Source organism: Ranitomeya variabilis, chromosome 4, assembly GCF_051348905.1.
Source record: "Ranitomeya variabilis isolate aRanVar5 chromosome 4, aRanVar5.hap1, whole genome shotgun sequence".
Taxonomy (NCBI): Eukaryota; Metazoa; Chordata; class Amphibia; order Anura; family Dendrobatidae; genus Ranitomeya; species Ranitomeya variabilis.
Window position 1 is genome coordinate 719,732,471 of NC_135235.1, and position 18,693 is coordinate 719,751,163.

An 18,693-nucleotide genomic window follows, 5' to 3' on the forward strand; every position below is an offset into this window, starting at 1 on the left:
CCTCAGGGCAGGTTGAGTCTTCTGACTGTCCTGGGGTGGATTCTGTGGTGGATAGGTTGCAGCAGATTTGGAACCACGTAGTGGACAATTTGGCGTTGTCACAGGAGAAGGCTCAACGCTTTGCTAACCGTCGTCGCCATGTTGGTCCCTGACTTCGTGTGGGGGATTTGGTTTGGTTGTCTTCTCGTTATGTCCCTATGAAGGTTTCCTCTCCTAAGTTTAAGCCTCGTTTCATCGGTCCTTATAAGATTTCGGAAATCCTCAATTCTGTGTCATTTCGTTTGGACCTCCCAGCATCTTTTGCCATCCATAATGTGTTCCATCGGTCATTGTTGCGGAGGTATGTGGTGCCTGTGGTTCCTTCTGTTGATCTTCCTGCTCCAGTGTTGGTCGAGGGAGAATTGGAGTATGTGGTGGAGAAGATCTTGGATTCTCGTGTTTCGAGACGGAAGCTTCAGTACTTGGTTAAATAGAAGGGCTATGGTCAGGAGGATAATTCCTGGGTTGTTGCCTCTGATGTCCATGCTGCCGATTTGGTTCGTGCCTTTCATTTGGCTCTTCCTGATCGGCCTGGGGGCTCTGGTGAGGGTTCGGTGACCCCTCCTCAAGGGGGGGGTACTGTTGTGAATTCCGTTCTCGGGCTCCCTCCTGTGGTCATGAATGATACTTTGTTGAGTTCTGTTCGTGGGCTCCCTCTGGTGGCTTTGAGTGATACTGCTGCTCTTTAGCTGCTCCCAGCTGCCTCGTTTTCTGCTTTGCTGGCTGCCTATTTAACTCCACCTAGATCTTTACTTGTTGCCAGCTGTCGTTGTATTCAGTACTAGTTCAGATCTCTCTGGGACTTCTCTGGTGACCTGTCTCCTTCTGGAGAAGCTAAGTTCATGCTAGTTCATTTTTGCTCATTGCTTTAAAAAATGTTTCTCCGTACATGATAAGTTCAGTCCAGCTTGCTTATATGCTATTTTCTTGCTTGCTGGAAGTTCTGGGGTGCAGAGTTGCGCCCTCACATCGTGAGTCGGTGTGAGGGTCTTTTTGTATTCTCTGCGTGGATATTTTTGTAGTATTTTATACTGACCGCACAGTTCCCTTGCTATCTTCTTACTATTTAGGATTAGTGGGCCTCTTTTGCTAAAACCTGTTTTCATTCCTATGTTTGTATTTTCCTCTTAACTCACCGTCATTATTTGTGGGGGGCTACTTTACTTTGGGGAAATTTCTCTGAGGCAAGTGAGGCTTTTGTTTCTCTCTAGGGGTAGCTAGCTCTCCGGCTGTGAAGAGGCGTCAAGGGAGAGTTAGGTAACGCTCCACGGCTGCTTATAGTGTGTGTGATGGGATCAGGGTTGCGGTCAGTAAAGTTCCTACATCTCCAGAACTTGTCCGATATTTCTGGTTTAACTATCAGGTCATTTCTAGTGTTCCTAACCACCAGGTCCATTACACCCCCCCTGCTTGCTTAGGATCACAGCACTTGCAAACTTGACATACTTACCTCTCACTGCTCCACCGCCGTGACGTAGTCCACGTTTCCTGGGGCCACAAGAACCTTGAACCAGCCCTACCCCCCACAACTTTTGCCAAATGACCCCCAATTTCCAATGCCCAACTATTATTATAAAGTTAATTAAGATTGACAAGGTTCAGAAACAAGAATGGATGTTTTTGGCATTAAAATGGGCACTGTAGGTGTTTTCCTGGCCTCCACTCACTGCCGACTATGCTTCCCCATTGACTTGCATTGGGTTTCGTGTTTCGGTCGATCCCCGACATTTAGCGATAATCGGCCGACTGCACTCGACTCGACTCTGGACAAAGTCGGGTTTCGCAAAACCCGACTCGATCTTAAAAAAATGAAAGTCGCTCAACCCTACTAACCATGACTTGTGAATTCTGCTCTTGGGCTCCCCCCGGTGGTTATAAGGGGTACTGCTGTCTTTGGATCACAGCATTTATCAGGTGTGTTCACCTATTACAATTATGACTGGGCTATTTAGTCCAGCTGGATCCTTTAAGTTAGTGCCAGTTGTCCATTGTTCCTGGAGGATTCACATCTCTGCCTGGTTTCTCCTGCTCTGCTGTCCAAATCAGCAAAGATAAGTTCTGGCTTTTGTTTTTGCAGCCCACATGCTGTGGGCTTTACAGTTCAGTGCATTTCATGTTTTTGTCCAGCTTAGTCTGTGTAAGAATTTGTTCAGCCAAGCTGGTATCTCTGAGAGATGCAGATTTACCCCTCCATATCTTTAGTTAGAGGTGGAGATTTTGGTATTTTCTGTGGTGGATATTTTCTAGTGTTTTAATACTGACCGCACAGTACTCTGTCCTTTCCTTTCTATTTAGCTAAAGTGGCCTCCTTTGCTAAATTCTGTTTTCAGTCTGCGTATGTTTTTTCCTCTCCTTTCACAGTCAATACTTGTGGGGGGCTGTCTATCCTTTGGGGATTTTCTCTGAGGCAAGATAGTTTTCCCTTTTCTATCTATAGGGGTATTTAGTCCTCTGGCTGTGTCGAGGTGTCTAGGATTGGTAGGAACATCCCACGGCTACTTCTAGTTGCGTGTTAAGTTCAGGGTCTGCGGTCAGTACAGGTACCACCTTCTCCAGAGTACGTCTCATGCTGCTCCTAGGCCACCAGATCATAACAGTACAACTGGCCAACAATGAGTTAAACGCATCTCAGAAGAAGGGAAGAAAAGTGCTGAGCCATTTTTTTTTCTGTAGTCTGATCTTTCCGCTTTTACTCTGGGTGGCTCAGGAGTTAGGCGCTGGTATGGATGTTCAGGGATTGGTTTCTCGTGTGGATCAACTTGCTGCTAGAGTACAGGGTATTTCCGATTATATTGTTCAGACTCCGGTTTTAGAGCCTAGAATTCCAACTCCTGATTTGTTTTTTGGGGACAGGTCCAAATTTTTGAGCTTTAAAAATAATTGTAAACTGTTTTTTGCTCTGAAACCCCGTTCATCTGGTGATCCCATTCAGCAGGTTAAAATTGTCATCTCCCTGCTGCGTGGTGATCCTCAGGAATGGGCATTTTCCTTGGAATCGGGGAATCCGGCTTTGCTTAATCTGGGCGTTTTTTTTCAGGCGCTAGGATTATTGTATGATGAACCTAATTCAGTGGATCATGCAGAGAAGACCTTGTTGGCCCTGTGTCAGGGTCAAGAAGCAGCAGAATCATATTGCCAGAAATTTAGAAAATGGTCTGTGCTGACTAAATGGAATGAGGATGCTTTGGCGGCGATTTTCAGAAAGGGTCTTTCTGAAGCCGTTAAAGATGTTATGGTGCGGTTCCCCACGCCTGCTGGTCTGAGTGATTCTATGTCTCTGGCCATTCAGATTGATCGGCGCTTGCGCGAGCGCAGAGTTGTGCACAATATGGCGTTGTCCTCTGAGCGGAGTCCTGAGCCTATGCAGTGTGATAGGATTTTGTCTAGAGCTGAACGACAAGGACTCAGATGCCAGAATGGGTTGTGTTTTTACTGTGGCGATTCTGCTCATGTTATTTCTGATTGCCCTAAGCGTACAAAGAGAGTCGCTAGTTCAGTTGCTATCAGTACTGTACAACCTAAATTTCTGTTATCTGTGACCTTGATCTGCTCATTATCGTCATTTTCTGTCATGGCATTCGTGGATTCAGGTGCCGCTTTGAACTTGATGGACTTAGAATTTGCCAGGCGTTGTGGTTTCCCCTTGCAGCCTTTGCAGAGCCCTATTCCTTTAAGGGGCATTGATGCTACACCTTTGGCTAGAAATAAGCCCCAGTTTTGGACACAGGTGACCATGTGCATGGCGCCAGCCCATCAGGAGGATTGTCGTTTTCTGGTGTTGCATAATTTGCATGATGCTATTGTGCTGGGTTTTCCATGGTTACAGGTACATAATCCGGTGTTAGATTGGAAATCTATGTCTGTGACTAGTTGGGGTTGTCAGGGAATTCATAGTGACGTTCCTTTGATGTCAATTTCCTCTTCCCCCTCTTCTGAAATTCCTGAGTTTTTGTCAGATTTCCAGGATGTATTCGATGAGCCCAAGTCCAGTTCCCTTCCACCGCATAGGGACTGTGATTGTGCTATTGACTTGATTCCAGGCTGTAAGTTCCCTAAGGGCTGACTTTTCAATCTGTCGGTGCCAGAACATGCCGCCATGCGGAGTTATGTTAAGGAGTCTTTGGAGAAAGGGCATATTCGGCCATCTTCTTCACCATTGGGAGCGGGTATTTTTTTGTTGCCAAGAAGGATGGCTCCTTGAGACCCTGTATTGATTATCGCCTCTTGAATAAGATCACGGTCAAATTTCAATACCCTTTGCCTTTGCTTTCTGATTTGTTTGCTAGGATTAAGGGGGCTAGTTGGTTTACTAAGATTGACCTTCGAGGGGCGTATAACCTTGTTCGTATTAAGCAGGGTGACGAATGGAAAACTGCGTTTAATACGCCCGAAGGCCATTTTGAATACCTTGTGATGCCATTCGAGCTCTCCAATGCTCCATCTGTGTTTCAGTCTTTCATGCATGATATCTTCCGGAGTTATCTTGATAGATTCATGATTGTATATTTGGATGATATTTTGATTTTTTCCGATGATTGGGAGTCTCATGTGAAACAGGTCAGGATGGTATTTCAGATCCTTCGTGATAATGCTTTATTTGTGAAGGGGTCTAAGTGCCTCTTTGGAGTGCAGAAGGTTTCTTTTTTGGGCTTCATTTTTTCTCCCTCATCTATAGAAATGGATCCGTTTAAGGTTCAGGCCATTCATGATTGGGTTCAGCCCACGTCCGTGAAGAGCCTTCAGAAATTTTTGGGCTTTGCTAATTTTTATCGCCGTTTCATTGCCAACTTCTCCAGTGTGGTTAAACCCCTGACTGATTTGACAAAGAAAAGCGCTGATGTGACGAATTGGCCCTCTGCGGCTGTTTCCGCCTTTCAGGAGCTTAAACGCCGATTTGCTTCTGCTCCTGTGTTGCATCAGCCGCATGTTTCCCTTCCATTTCAGGTTAAGGTTGACGCTTCTGAGATTGGGGCAGGGGCCGTTTTGTCTCAGAGGAATTCTGATGGTTCCTTGATGAAACCGTGTGCCTTCTTTTCTCGAAAGTTTTCGCCTGCGGAACGCAATTATGATGTCGGCAATCGGGAGTTGTTGGCTATGAAGTGGGCGTTCGAGGAATGACGACATTGGCTTGAGGGAGCCAAGCACCGTATTGTGGTCTTGACCGATCATAAAAATTTGATTTACCTCGAGTCTGCCAAACGACTGAATCCTAGACAGGCTCGATGGTCCCTGTTTTTCTCCCGGTTTGATTTTGTGGTCTCATATCTTCCGGGTTCTAAGAATGTTAAGGCTGATGCCCTCTCTAGAAGGTTTTGCCTGATTCTCCTGGGGTCCCTGAACCTGTCAGTATTCTGAAGGAAGGGGTGGTTCTTTCTGCCATCTCCCCTGATTTACGACGGGTTCTTCAGGAATTTCAGGCTGATAAACCTGACCGCTGTCCAGTGGGGAAACTGTTTGTTCCTGATAGATGCACTAGTAAAGTGATTTCTGAGGTTCATACTTCTGTGTTGGCTGGCCATCCTGGAATTTTTGGTACCAGAGATTTGGTTGGTAGGTCCTTTTGGTGGCCTTCTTTGTCACGGGATGTGCGTTCTTTTGTGCAGTCCTGTGGGACTTGTGCGCGGGCCAAGCCTTGCTGTTTCCGCGCTAGTGGGCTGCTTTTGCCTTTGCCGGTCCCTGAGAGGCCTTGGACGCATATTTCTATGGATTTTATTTCAGATCTTCCGGTTTCCCAGAAGATGTCTGTTATCTGGGTGGTTTGTGAACGGTTTTCTAAGATGGTTCATTTGGTACCTTTGCCTAAATTGTCTTCTTCCTCAGATTTGGTTCCGTTGTTCTTTCAGCATGTGGTTCGTTTGCATGGCATTCCGGAGAATATTGTGTCCGACAGAGGTTCCCAGTTTGTTTCTAGGTTTTGGCGGGCCTTTTGTGCTAGGCTGGGCATTGATTTGTCTTTTTCTTCCGCGTTTCATCCTCAGACAAATGGCCAAACTGAGCGAACTAATCAGACGCTGGAAACTTATTTGAGATGCTTTGTGTCTGCTGATCAGGATGATTGGGTGGCTTTTTTGCCATTGGCCGAGTTTGCCCTTAATAATCGGGCTAGTTCTGCTACTTTGGTTTCGCCCTTCTTTTGTAATTTTGGTTTTCATCCTCATTTTTCTTCAGGGCAGGTTGAGCCTTCTGACTGTCCTGGTGTAGATTCTGTGGTTGACAGGTTGCAGCAGATTTGGACTCATGTGGTAGACAATTTGGTGTTGTCTCAGGAGAGGGCTCAACGTTTTGCTAACCGTCGTCGGGGTGTTGGTTCCCGGCTTCGGGTTGGGGATTTGGTCTGGTTGTCTTCCCGTCATGTTCCTATGAAGGTTTCTTCCCCTAAGTTTAAGCCTCGGTTTATTGGTCCTTATATGATCTCTGAGATTATCAACCCAGTGTCTTTTCGTTTGGCCCTTCCGGCCTCTTTTGCCATCCATGTTTTCCATAGATCTTTGTTGCAGAAATTTGTGGTGCCCGTTGTTCCTTCTGTTGATCCTCCTGCCCCTGTGTTGGTTGATGGGGAGTTGGAGTATGTGGTTGAGAAAATTTTGGATTCTCGTTTTTCGAGGCGGAAGCTTCAGTACCTTGTCAAGTGGAAGGGTTATGGCCAGGATAATTCTTGGGTTTTTGCCTCTGACGTCCATGCTGCTGATCTGGTCCGTGCCTTTCATCTGGCTCGTCCTGATCGGCCTGGGGGCTCTGGTGAGGGTTCGGTGACCCCTCCTCAAGGGGGGGTACTGTTGTGAATTCTGCTCTTGGGCTCCCTCCGGTGGTTATAAGTGGTACTGCTGTCTTTGGATCATAGCATTTATCAGGTGTGTTCACCTATTACAATTATGACTGGGCTATTTAGTCCAGCTGGATCCTTTAGTTAGTGCCAGTTGTCCATTGTTCCTGGAGGATTCACATCTCTGCCTGGTTTCTCCTGCTCTGCTGTCCAAATTAGCAAAGATAAGTTCTGGCTTTTGTTTTTGCAACCCACATGCTGTGGGCTTTACAGTTCAGTGCATTTCATGTTTTTGTCCAGCTTAGTCTGTGTAAGAATTTGTTCAGCCAAGCTGGTATCTCTGAGAGATGCAGATTTACCCCTCCATATCTTTAGTTAGAGGTGGAGATTTTGGTATTTTCTGTGGTGGATATTTTCTAGTGTTTTAATACTGACCGCACAGTACTCTGTCCTTTCCTTTCTATTTAGCTAAAGTGGCCTCCTTTGCTAAATTCTGTTTTCAGTCTGCGTATGTTTTTTCCTCTCCTTTCACAGTCAATACTTGTGGGGGGCTGTCTATCCTTTGGGGATTTTCTCTGAGGCAAGATAGTTTTCCCTTTTCTATCTATAGGGGTATTTAGTCCTCCGGCTGTGTCGAGGTGTCTAGGATTGGTAGGAACATCCCACGGCTACTTCTAGTTGCGTGTTATGTTCAGGGTCTGCGGTCAGTACAGGTACCACCTTCTCCAGAGTACGTCTCATGCTGCTCCTAGGCCACCAGATCATAACACATGATGTACAAAGCCATCCACAACCTGGCTCCTCCATACATCTGTGACCTCGTCTCCCGGTACTTACCTACACGCAACCTCCGATCCTCACAAGACCTCCTTCTCTACTCCCCTCTTATCTCCTCTTCCCACAATCGTATACAAGATTTCTCTTGCGTATCACCCCTACTCTGGAACCCTCTACCACAATACATCAGACTCTCGCCTACCATCGAAACCTTCAAAAAGAACCTGAAGACCCACCTCTTCCGACAAGCCTACAACCTGCAGTAACCACCGCAGGATCGACCAAACCGCTGCATGACCAGCTCTATCCTCACCTACTGTATTCTCACCCATCCCTTGTAGATTGCGAGCCTTCGTGGGCAGGGTCCTCTCTCCTTCTGTACCAGTTGTGACTTGTATTGTTCAAGATTATTGTACTTGTTTTTATTATGTGTACCCCTCCTCACATGTAAAGCGCCATGGAATAAATGGCGCTATAACAATAAATAATAATAATAATAATACAGCAATGAAAGAGGGGTCTGCGACCGAAGGTGGGGGCATACAGGTGTATACAGTGTACACAGAGGGGTCGGTGACCGAAGCTGGGGGTATATGGGTGTATACAGCATACAGAGGGGTCTGCATCCAAAGCTGGGGGTATACGGGTGTATACAGTGTACAAGGGGGGGTCTATGACCGAAGCTAGGGGTATACGAGTGTATACAGCATACACAGAGGGGTCTGCGACCGAAGCTGGGGGTATACAGGTGTATACAGCGTACACAGAGGGGTCTGTGACCGAAGCTGGGGGTACACAGGTGTATACAGCGTACGCAGAGGGGTCTGTGACCAGAGCTGGGGGTATACGGGTGTATACAGTGTACACAGTGGGGTCTGTGACTAAAGCTGGGGGTATACAGGTGTATACAGCATACGCAGAGGGGTCTGTGACCAGAGCTGGGGGTATACGAGTGTATACAGTGTACACAGAGGGGTCTGTGACTGAAGCTGGGGGTATACAGGTGTATACAGCGTACGCAGAGGGGTCTGTGACCAGAGCTAGGGGTACACGCGTGCATACAGCATACACAGGGGGGTCTATGACCGAAGCTAGGGGTATACGGGTGTATACACCGTACACAGGGGGGTCTGTGACGGAAGCTAGGGTATACGGGTGTATACAGTGTACACAGAGGGGTCTGTGACCGAAGCTGGGGGTATACATGGGTATATAGTGTACACAGGGGGTCTGCGACCGAAGCTGGGGGTATACGGGTGTATACAGTGTACACAGAGGGATGTGGCAGCCGAAGCAAGGGGTATACGGGTGTATACAGTGTACACAGGGGGGTCCATAAATCTCGTACACACACGGCTCCGCTCCGTAGACCTCGCACACACATGGCTCCGCTCCGTACACCTCGTACACACAGGGCTCCGCTCTGTACACCTAGGGCTCCGCTCCGTACACCTCGTACACACACGGCTCCGCTCCGTACACCTCATATACACACGGCTCCGCTCCGTACACCTCGTACACACACGGCTCCGCTCCGTACACCTCATATACACACGGAAATCATATAAAACCCAATATATTTATTAATAAATATTTAAAATGCCACCAACCTGTGGCTGCACCAAAAAAACCAAAACACACAGTGAAAAACCTAATGTTGGGGGTAAGTATAAACCCTATCAAGATTGCTACACTGTTAACTACCTATCAGTGGGGGTTGGCGCCCTAGGGGGAACGTTGTGGCGCCCCCACTCCTCGTAGTCTTGCCCTAGGATCCTGATAGACCCTGCCAGTACAAGAGGGTTCCCCTACCCACACATTGCAAATATCTAAAGGTGCCCCTAATCGGCTAGACAGAGATGAGCCTAACGATAGGGAATGCTATACCCCAACAACGTGAATTAAAAAGTTTGAGTACATGTAGTGGGCTTATGATGGCAAATTGTGAGATGCTAACCCAGAAGAAGCGATATTCACCTGGGAAACTACACACAGCACCTATTAATATGTCACAGACTGCAGGGTATTAGAATAAATCCTGCATAGGGCACATTACCCATTCATATTGCCACAATGAGCAATAAGAGATGCTGTGACGATAGGCACATGAACACCATGCTGTACCATGAGAGTGAATGTCTTTAGATAGCACGCACTGTCCCTCCAAGAGCGACTTGTTTTACCTGATATTAAATCATTTAAAGTGTCATAGTGCATATAGAAGTTGTAAACAATATTTGCAAATAACAGCAGCACCTAGTTAAATGAAGGCGGTCTATAAGCAGTAATAAAGACCATGGAAATCAATCCTCCGTAGGGCCCACTGCCCACCACAACCTTCGGTGCCACAGTTTTCACACTACCACTGTAAAACAACAGCTCTGAACAAGCGGACAGATTGAATATCATAAGCTGTCCCCAGAGGGCACGTTATTAAAGATGCTGTGACATTGATTTTAAAGTGTCACAGTGCAATGTATTGCTATGGCCCGATTAGCAGCTGAATATGACTTCATGAATCAATGTCCGTGCGGCTTGTACTTATCACTCTCTAGGTGCCGCGCCATCTGCCACTTAGCATAGTTCGCCTCGACGCGTTTCGCCCCTCTGGCTCATCAGGAGGCCCGATATTAGTGTCATGTATCTCGATGCTGAAAAGATAACTAAATTCTGATGTGCGTTACCTTAATTTATTGATTCGGTCGCCGGCACACTTCCGCGTGCAAATACATCCGGTTAACAAACCTGGAAGTTGTAGATGCCCTGTAATGAGTCACAACGCATGCGCTCAGTGGAGCGCACGAGGTGAGCCGCACACGTGTGTAAATACATCCGGTTAGAAGCCCGGAAGTTGTAAGATGATGCAGGTACCCTGGATTGATTCCCCCGCATGCGCTCAGTGGAACGCAACAGGTGAGCCGCACTGGTATGTCAACTGCTATCTCATGTGGCGGTGCATGATTTGCGCCTGCGTAAGAATCTAAGCTACTCAGCGCGCACTCATCGTGCGCCCTGCATTTAAACAGTAACCATGGGGATGGTCCACGTAGAACTTCAAGCATTCATACGCGTGTACCTGGCCAATGGAATGATATAATAAAGGCCCGCGGATATCTATATATTACTGTGTTACCGGCCGGCATATACAACAAAATTAAGGAATAAATGATGTAATTACAGATGAAGGTCACACAAATCTATGCCTATAACCCCCGAACCAAAGGGGGTGTCAGGAAGACGGGGCATGGAAGCAATCCAGTTCATTTAGTCCTTGACCCAAATCTTGTTAATCATATTAAGTCAATTCTAGTTCACTTAAGAGATCATATCATAGCCTTAAACAATAGAATAGTACCATATGGGGGTTTAAGGGTTATTTCTCCAGAAGGAGCCATAAAGGAGCTATGTATGTTAGGCAGTTAAAGTGTGGGGATTCATAGAAAGCAGGAATAAGACTGTTGCTCATTAATGCCTTTAGGGGTCACTGAGTCCAGTCTAAAAATCCATTCACACTCCCTCTGGAGCACAGTTCTATCAAAATTCCCCCCTCTGGGGTTCGGTTTAACTACTTCGATCACAGAGAAGTTTACATCGAATGGATTGGCTGGATGGTGTACTCTCATGTGCCTAGCTAGAGGAGTGTCTCTATTGTGCCTTATATCGCCTATATGATCCCCCACTCTTCTGCGGAATTCTCTAACCGTTTTGCCTATGTAGTCTTTTGGACATGGGCAAGAGGCCAAATATACCACCCCTGTTGTTTTACAATTTGAGAAGTCCCGCTGGAAAAACTTTTTCCCGGTTGAGGAGCTAGTGAAGAATTTATTTGGTTCGGGGGTTATAGGCATAGATTTGTGTGACCTTCATCTGTAATTACATCATTTATTCCTTAATTTTGTTGTATATGCCGGCCGGTAACACAGTAATATATAGATATCCGCGGGCCTTTATTATATCATTCCATTGGCCAGGTACACGCGTATGAATGCTTGAAGTTCTACGTGGACCATCCCCATGGTTACTGTTTAAATGCAGGGCGCACGATGAGTGCGCGCTGAGTAGCTTAGATTCTTACGCAGGCGCAAATCATGCACCGCCACATGAGATAGCAGTTGACATACCAGTGCGGCTCACCTGTTGCGTTCCACTGAGCGCATGCGGGGGAATCAATCCAGGGTACCTGCATCATCTTACAACTTCCGGGCTTCTAACCGGATGTATTTACACACGTGTGCGGCTCACCTCGTGCGCTCCACTGAGCGCATGCGTTGTGACTCATTACAGGGCATCTACAACTTCCGGGTTTGTTAACCGGATGTATTTGCACGCGGAAGTGTGCCGGCGACCGAATCAATAAATTAAGGTAACGCACATCAGAATTTAGTTATCTTTTCAGCATCGAGATACATGACACTAATATCGGGCCTCCTGATGAGCCAGAGGGGCGAAACGCGTCGAGGCGAACTATGCTAAGTGGCAGATGGCGCGGCACCTAGAGAGTGATAAGTACAAGCCGCACGGACATTGATTCATGAAGTCATATTCAGCTGCTAATCGGGCCATAGCAATACATTGCACTGTTGTGACACTTTAAAATCAATGTCACAGCATCTTTAATAACGTGCCCTCTGGGGACAGCTTATGATATTCAATCTGTCCGCTTGTTCAGAGCTGTTGTTTTACAGTGGTAGTGTGAAAACTGTGGCACCGAAGGTTGTGGTGGGCAGTGGGCCCTACGGAGGATTGATTTCCATGGTCTTTATTACTGCTTATAGACCGCCTTCATTTAACTAGGTGCTGCTGTTATTTGCAAATATTGTTTACAACTTCTATATGCACTATGACACTTTAAATGATTTAATATCAGGTAAAACAAGTCGCTCTTGGAGGGACAGTGCGTGCTATCTAAAGACATTCACTCTCATGGTACAGCATGGTGTTCATGTGCCTATCGTCACAGCATCTCTTATTGCTCATTGTGGCAATATGAATGGGTAATGTGCCCTATGCAGGATTTATTCTAATACCCTGCAGTCTGTGACATATTAATAGGTGCTGTGTGTAGTTTCCCAGGTGAATATCGCTTCTTCTGGGTTAGCATCTCACAATTTGCCATCATAAGCCCACTACATGTACTCAAACTTTTTAATTCACGTTGTTGGGGTATAGCATTCCCTATCGTTAGGCTCATCTCTGTCTAGCCGATTAGGGGCACCTTTAGATATTTGCAATGTGTGGGTAGGGGAACCCTCTTGTACTGGCAGGGTCTATCAGGATCCTAGGGCAAGACTACGAGGAGTGGGGGCGCCACAACGTTCCCCCTAGGGCGCCAACCCCCACTGATAGGTAGTTAACAGTGTAGCAATCTTGATAGGGTTTATACTTACCCCCAACATTAGGTTTTTCACTGTGTGTTTTGGTTTTTTTGGTGCAGCCACAGGTTGGTGGCATTTTAAATATTTATTAATAAATATATTGGGTTTTATATGATTTTTGCAGAAGGTATCCCAATTTTCCATTGATTTTGATATTCAGATTCTCATATACACACGGCTCCGCTCTGTACACCTCGTACACACACGGTTCTGCTTCGTACACCTCATACTCACACGGCTCCACTCCAGACACCTCATACACACGAGGCTCCGCTCCAGACACCTCGCACACACATGGCTCCGCTCCATAACCTCGTACACACATGGCTCCGCTCCATAGACCTCGTACACACATGGCTCTGCTCCGCATACCTATGACTCCGCTCGAGACACCTCGTACACACACGGCTCCGCTCTATACACCTGCTACACACATGGCTCTGATCCATCCACCTCGTACACACGCGGCTCTGCTCCATACACCTTGTATATACATGGCTCTGCTCCGTGCACCTACGGCTTTGCTCCATACACCTCGTACACACATGGCTCCGCTCCGTACACCTCTTACAGACGTGGCTCCGGTCCGTACACCTCATACACACACGGCTCCGCTCTGTACACCTCGTACACACACGGCTCCGCTCCGTACACCTCGTACACACTCGACTCCACTCCATACACCTCGTACACACACGGCTCTGCTCCTTACACCTCGTACACACACGGCTCCGCTCCGTACACCTCGTACACACACGGCTCTGCTCCGTACACCTCGTACACACATGGCTCCGCTCCGTACACCTCGTACACACACGGCTCTGCTCCGTCCACCTCGTACACACACGGCTCTGCTCCGTCCACCTCGTACACACACGGCTCTGCTCCGTACACCTCATACACACACGGCTCCGCTCCGTACACCTCGTACACACACGGCTCCGCTCCGTACACCTCGTACACACGGCTCTGCTCCGTACACCTCGTACACACACGGCTCTGCTCCGTACACCTCGTACACACACGGCTCCGCTCCGTACACCTCGTACACACGGCTCCGCTCCGTACACCTCGTACACACACGGCTCCGCTCCGTACACCTCGTACACACGGCTCTGCTCCGTACACCTCGTACACACACGGCTCCGCTCCGTACACCTCGTACACACACGGCTCCGCTCCGTGCACCTCGTACACACACGGCTCCGCTCCGTACACCTCGTACACACACGGCTCTGCTATATCCACACTGTAAACCCCTCCTGACCCCACACAGAAACTTCCCCTCATCCAGCACCATGACAACCAGCACAGCAGAGTCCTGCATACACTGAGGCCCCTGATCATGTGACCCCTGACTCCTCCCCTCCTGTGACCTCATCACAGGTCCTGTGCGCACAGAGCAGCCGTAGAAATCTCAGGCCACGGTGGTCTCCCCCAACTTCTGCTCTTTCTCCTTCTTTTCTTGCAGGGGCCGCAGTGGATTTCATCCTGGATCCATAGAGCCGAGTAGAGGAGCGATGTTCCTTCAGTCTGAGGGGAATTGATGGTGAGATTTGTCCAGCGGCCACTGTACCGAGTAAATCCCCCCAGGACTGTAGCAGGTAAAGACCCCAATATCCACCGGTGTCCCTTCTAATGGGGGAAAGTACCAAAGAAAACCATCCTATCCGGAGAAATAAACCCCGTACATGGAGACATCGGCCTCAGATATCTCCGGTCTTGTTCTTACCGACAATCTCCTATAAAAGCCTCAAACTTCTGTGTGTGACTCAGAGCTGAGATCTAACGTGATAGAAGATTCCAGTGCGGGGAAGACGGGAAACCTCCATATAGAGGCCGGTGGGGATGGAGTCAGTGACCGACTCTGGACAGATCTGTTCCTAGAGCCGCAGTAGGAGATGGAGATGTCGTCCTCACCATGAAGTCGTTATTTCTCCTGTCACGTGTAATGAATATCTCCTGCAGTATTACTAATGCCGATTCCAGGGTCGGGAAATGAGACGAGAATAAACGTTATGGAAGATGAGTCTATGAGGAACGTATTCAGCTGCCGACTCCGAGGGAGAAACTGCTTGTTGTCTGTGACCTAAATATATAGGTTTTATTAGGAGATGGAAAGAAGGAAACTAAATACTGTAAAATAATAAATCTCCTCATTTCCCTCATTATCTCCAGTAATTGTATTATTGCACAGGATTCTTATGATGTTACATCGGCTCATCTTCTTCTCATTCAGGTCTCTACAATATCGGATCCTCTCAGTGAAGATCTTCTATATAAGAGACTTTCCTGATTTACCCATCAAAGATGGATATGGACAGAGACAAGATGGCGGAGAGGATATTACACCTCACCCTAGAGCTCCTCTTCCGGCTTACTGGGGAGGTGAGAGATTCTGATGACGTCACATTACATCATTCTTATCTATGGGAATAACAGATGGACAGAACTGGAGAGGTGAGGACTCTGGAAATGTCTGTAGTGAGATTTATTAATGTGTCTCTCCATAACCAGGATTACACAGTAGTGAAGAAGACCTCTAGTGAGCGCTGTCAGGACCCTGTGTCTGAGGGATGGGGAAGACCCCCGAGCCCAATCACGGGGCCTCCACCTCACCCCCTGATACATGGAGAAATTAATGACCAGAAGATCCTAGAACTCACCTACAAGATGATTGAGCTGCTGACTGGAGAGGTGACACTGCTGGGAATGCTGGGACATTATACAGTAACGCTATGAAGGGATCGGGGGATGACGGTATCATTGTATGTGTCAGGTTCCTATAAGGTGTCAGGATGTCGCCGTCTATTTCTCCATGGAGGAGTGGGAGTATTTAGAAGGACACAGAGATCTGTACAAGGACGTCATGATGGAGGTTCCCAAGCCCCTCACATCACCAGGTAATAGAACTAAATACACACGGCCTATAATTATCTGTGAAGAATGAATTCAGTGACTGTATGTGTTTCCTCCAGATCTATCCAGTAGGAGGACAACACCAGAGAGATGTCCCCGTCCTCTTCTTCCACGGGACTGTAAACAGGAAGATCCCAATGTTCCTCAGGATTATCAGGTAGATGGAGAGAAGGTGTCATGAGATCTCTCTTAGGCCGATTTCACACTTCCGTTTATTTCCGGTCCTGGAAAACCCAATACCGGAGATATCAGTGTCCGTGTGTGTACTACTTGCGGCACACGTGTGGCAAACACGTGCTGCCTCAGTACCACACAGACGGCCGCTGGGGAAGAAGTGCTACTGTAAGGGCTCCTTTTCACTTGTGAGACATACGGCCGTGTCTCGCAGGTTAAAACCCTGCTCTGGTGCCGGCACTTCGGAGCGGAGCGTGCAGCTCCATATGTTGCTATGCGGCCGCACGCTCCGCTCTGGAGTGCCGGCGCCTGAGGAGGGTTTTAACCTGCGAGACTCGGACGTATGTCTCGCAAGTGAAAAGGAGCCCTAAGTGCTGTTCCCCCGTGGCGGGTGCTGAAGACGGCTCTCATCGTTCTCCCCTGCTCTGCCGGCGATCGGCAGGAGCAGAAGAGAATGATGAGTTATATTAAAGTCTGAACGATGACAGCAGGTGGGGGCTTTTGGGACTCTTACTCCCATCATCCGACACTTGCTGCCGCTAATAACAGTGACAGCAGGAGCGGATGATCGGGGTATTCCTCAGCCGCCACTTGCGATATAATGAAATGAATTAATGAAAAACCCGGTGTGGGTTCCCCCCTATTTTCTTGAACCAACCTGGCAAATATCACAGCTGGGGGCTGCAACCCTCAGCTGTCAGCTTCAGCAAGGCTGGTTATCAAGAATAGAGGGTGTGGAGATCTGAGGTTGTGAGTTATAAAAATCACCTAGGCAGGTTAACGATGCAACTAATTTTTTTATTCCATACATCCATGGTTGTACAACAAATCCAGGTGGATGGCCAACATACAATGTCCTCAGTCCACAAGTTCCCAATCTGAGATCGGTAGTCCCACTGGCTCCATACCAGGCGATGCCCACTGTCTCCCAACTTTTGGTTGGCCCACAGATTTTGTATCTCCAGCTGCTATAGTGTGCAGTCACAGCCTATGTTCCTCCAGATGATGGATATCCAGACCGTAGCTCATGGATACTCCTCCAGCCAACAATCTCCAAAGCTCCATAGATCATCCATCCATTCCAGCTTGGATCCTCTTCCATCGAAATCCCTCCAACAACTGCCTGATTCAACACGATGTCTTTTTCTCCTGCCCCCTTAAACATTTTCCTTTAGCTCACAGAACAAGGCATACTCCATCAGCTGGGACTGTATGTGAGACCTCCCGTGGTGATGGTCCCCTGAGTCTACTATCCCCACCCACACAATGGGCTTAGGTTTGGGAGTACAATGGGAGTGAGACCTTGATACAAATGAGATTGATAGTCTGTCCTTGGGTTCACATAAATTCTAGCCTGCTCGTCTTCCTCTGCTGACTGCCACTGAATAGAAACATTGATTCCTGAGCATGAACTGATGAGCAAGAAAATCACTAATAAAACAGCAAGAAAATCACTAATAAAACACATCAAGCAAAGTAACTATTAACCCCTTCCTGACATCGGACGTACTATCCCGTCGAGGTGGGGTGGGCCCCCATGACCACGCACGGGATAGTACGTCCAGCGCGATCGGCGGCGCTCACGGGGGGAGCGCGGCCGGGTGTCAGCTGCCTATCGCAGCTGACATCCGGCACTATGTGCCAGGAGCGGTCACGGACCGCCCCCGGCACATTAACCCCCGGCACACCGCGATCAAACATGATCGCGATGTGCCGGCGGTGCAGGGAAGCATCGCGCAGGGAGGGGGCTCCCTGCGGGCTTCCCTGAGCCCCCCGCAGCAACGCGATGTGATCGCGTTGCTGCGAGGGTCTTACCTCCCTCCCTGCCTGCTCCAGACCCGGATCCAAGATGGCCGCGGATCCGGGTCCTGCAGGGAGGGAGGTGGCTTCACAGAAGCCTGCTCAGAGCAGGCACTGTGAAGCAGCCTGCACTTCTCTCAGATCGGTGATCTGTCAGAGTGCTATGCAAACTGGCAGATCACCGATCTGTATTGTCCCCCCCTGGGGCAAAGTAAAAAAGTAAAAAAAAATTTTTCCAAATGTGTAAAAAAAAAAAAAAAAAAAAAAAAAATATTCCAAAATAATGAAAAAAAAAAAATATATTATTCCCATAAATACATTTCTTTATCTAAATAAAATAAAAAAAACAATAAAAGTACACGTATTTAGTATCGCCGCGTCCGTAACGACCCGACCTATAAAACTGGCCCACTAGTTAACCCCTTCAGTAAACACCGTAAGAAAAAAGAAAAAAAAAAAGAGGCAAAAAACAACGCTTTATTATCATACCGCCGAACAAAAAGTGGAATAACACGCGATCAAAAAGACGGATATAAATAACCATGGTACCGCTGAAAGCGTCATCTTGTCCCGCAAATAACGAGCCGCGATACAGCATCATCAGCAAAAAAATAAAAAAGTTATAGTCCTGAGAATAAAGCGATGCAAAAATAATTATTTTTTCCATAAAATAGTTTTTATCATATAAAAGCGCCAAAACATAAAAAAATAATATAAATGAGGTATCGCTGTAATCGTACTGACCCGAAGAATAAAACTGCTTTATCAATTTTACCAAACGCGGAACGGTATAAACGCCTCCCCCAAAAGAAATTCATGAATAGCTGGTTTTTGGTCATTCTGCCT

At 47.6% G+C, this 18,693-nt stretch overlaps 1 protein-coding gene across 1 annotated transcript in view; it reads left to right on the plus strand.

The window, feature by feature from the left end:
* Positions 1–14,350: 14,350 nt before the first annotated feature.
* Positions 14,351–18,693, plus strand: part of LOC143766627 (uncharacterized) — a 50,861-nt gene continuing 46,518 nt past the window's right edge. Inside the window, exons 1-5 of the mRNA XM_077254432.1 lie at positions 14,351–14,503; positions 15,194–15,342; positions 15,472–15,651; positions 15,734–15,857; positions 15,933–16,030. Coding sequence (XP_077110547.1) covers positions 15,265–15,342; positions 15,472–15,651; positions 15,734–15,857; positions 15,933–16,030 — 480 coding nt within the window. The 5' untranslated portion in view covers positions 14,351–14,503; positions 15,194–15,264. The remainder of the gene's footprint in view (positions 14,504–15,193; positions 15,343–15,471; positions 15,652–15,733; positions 15,858–15,932; positions 16,031–18,693) is intronic.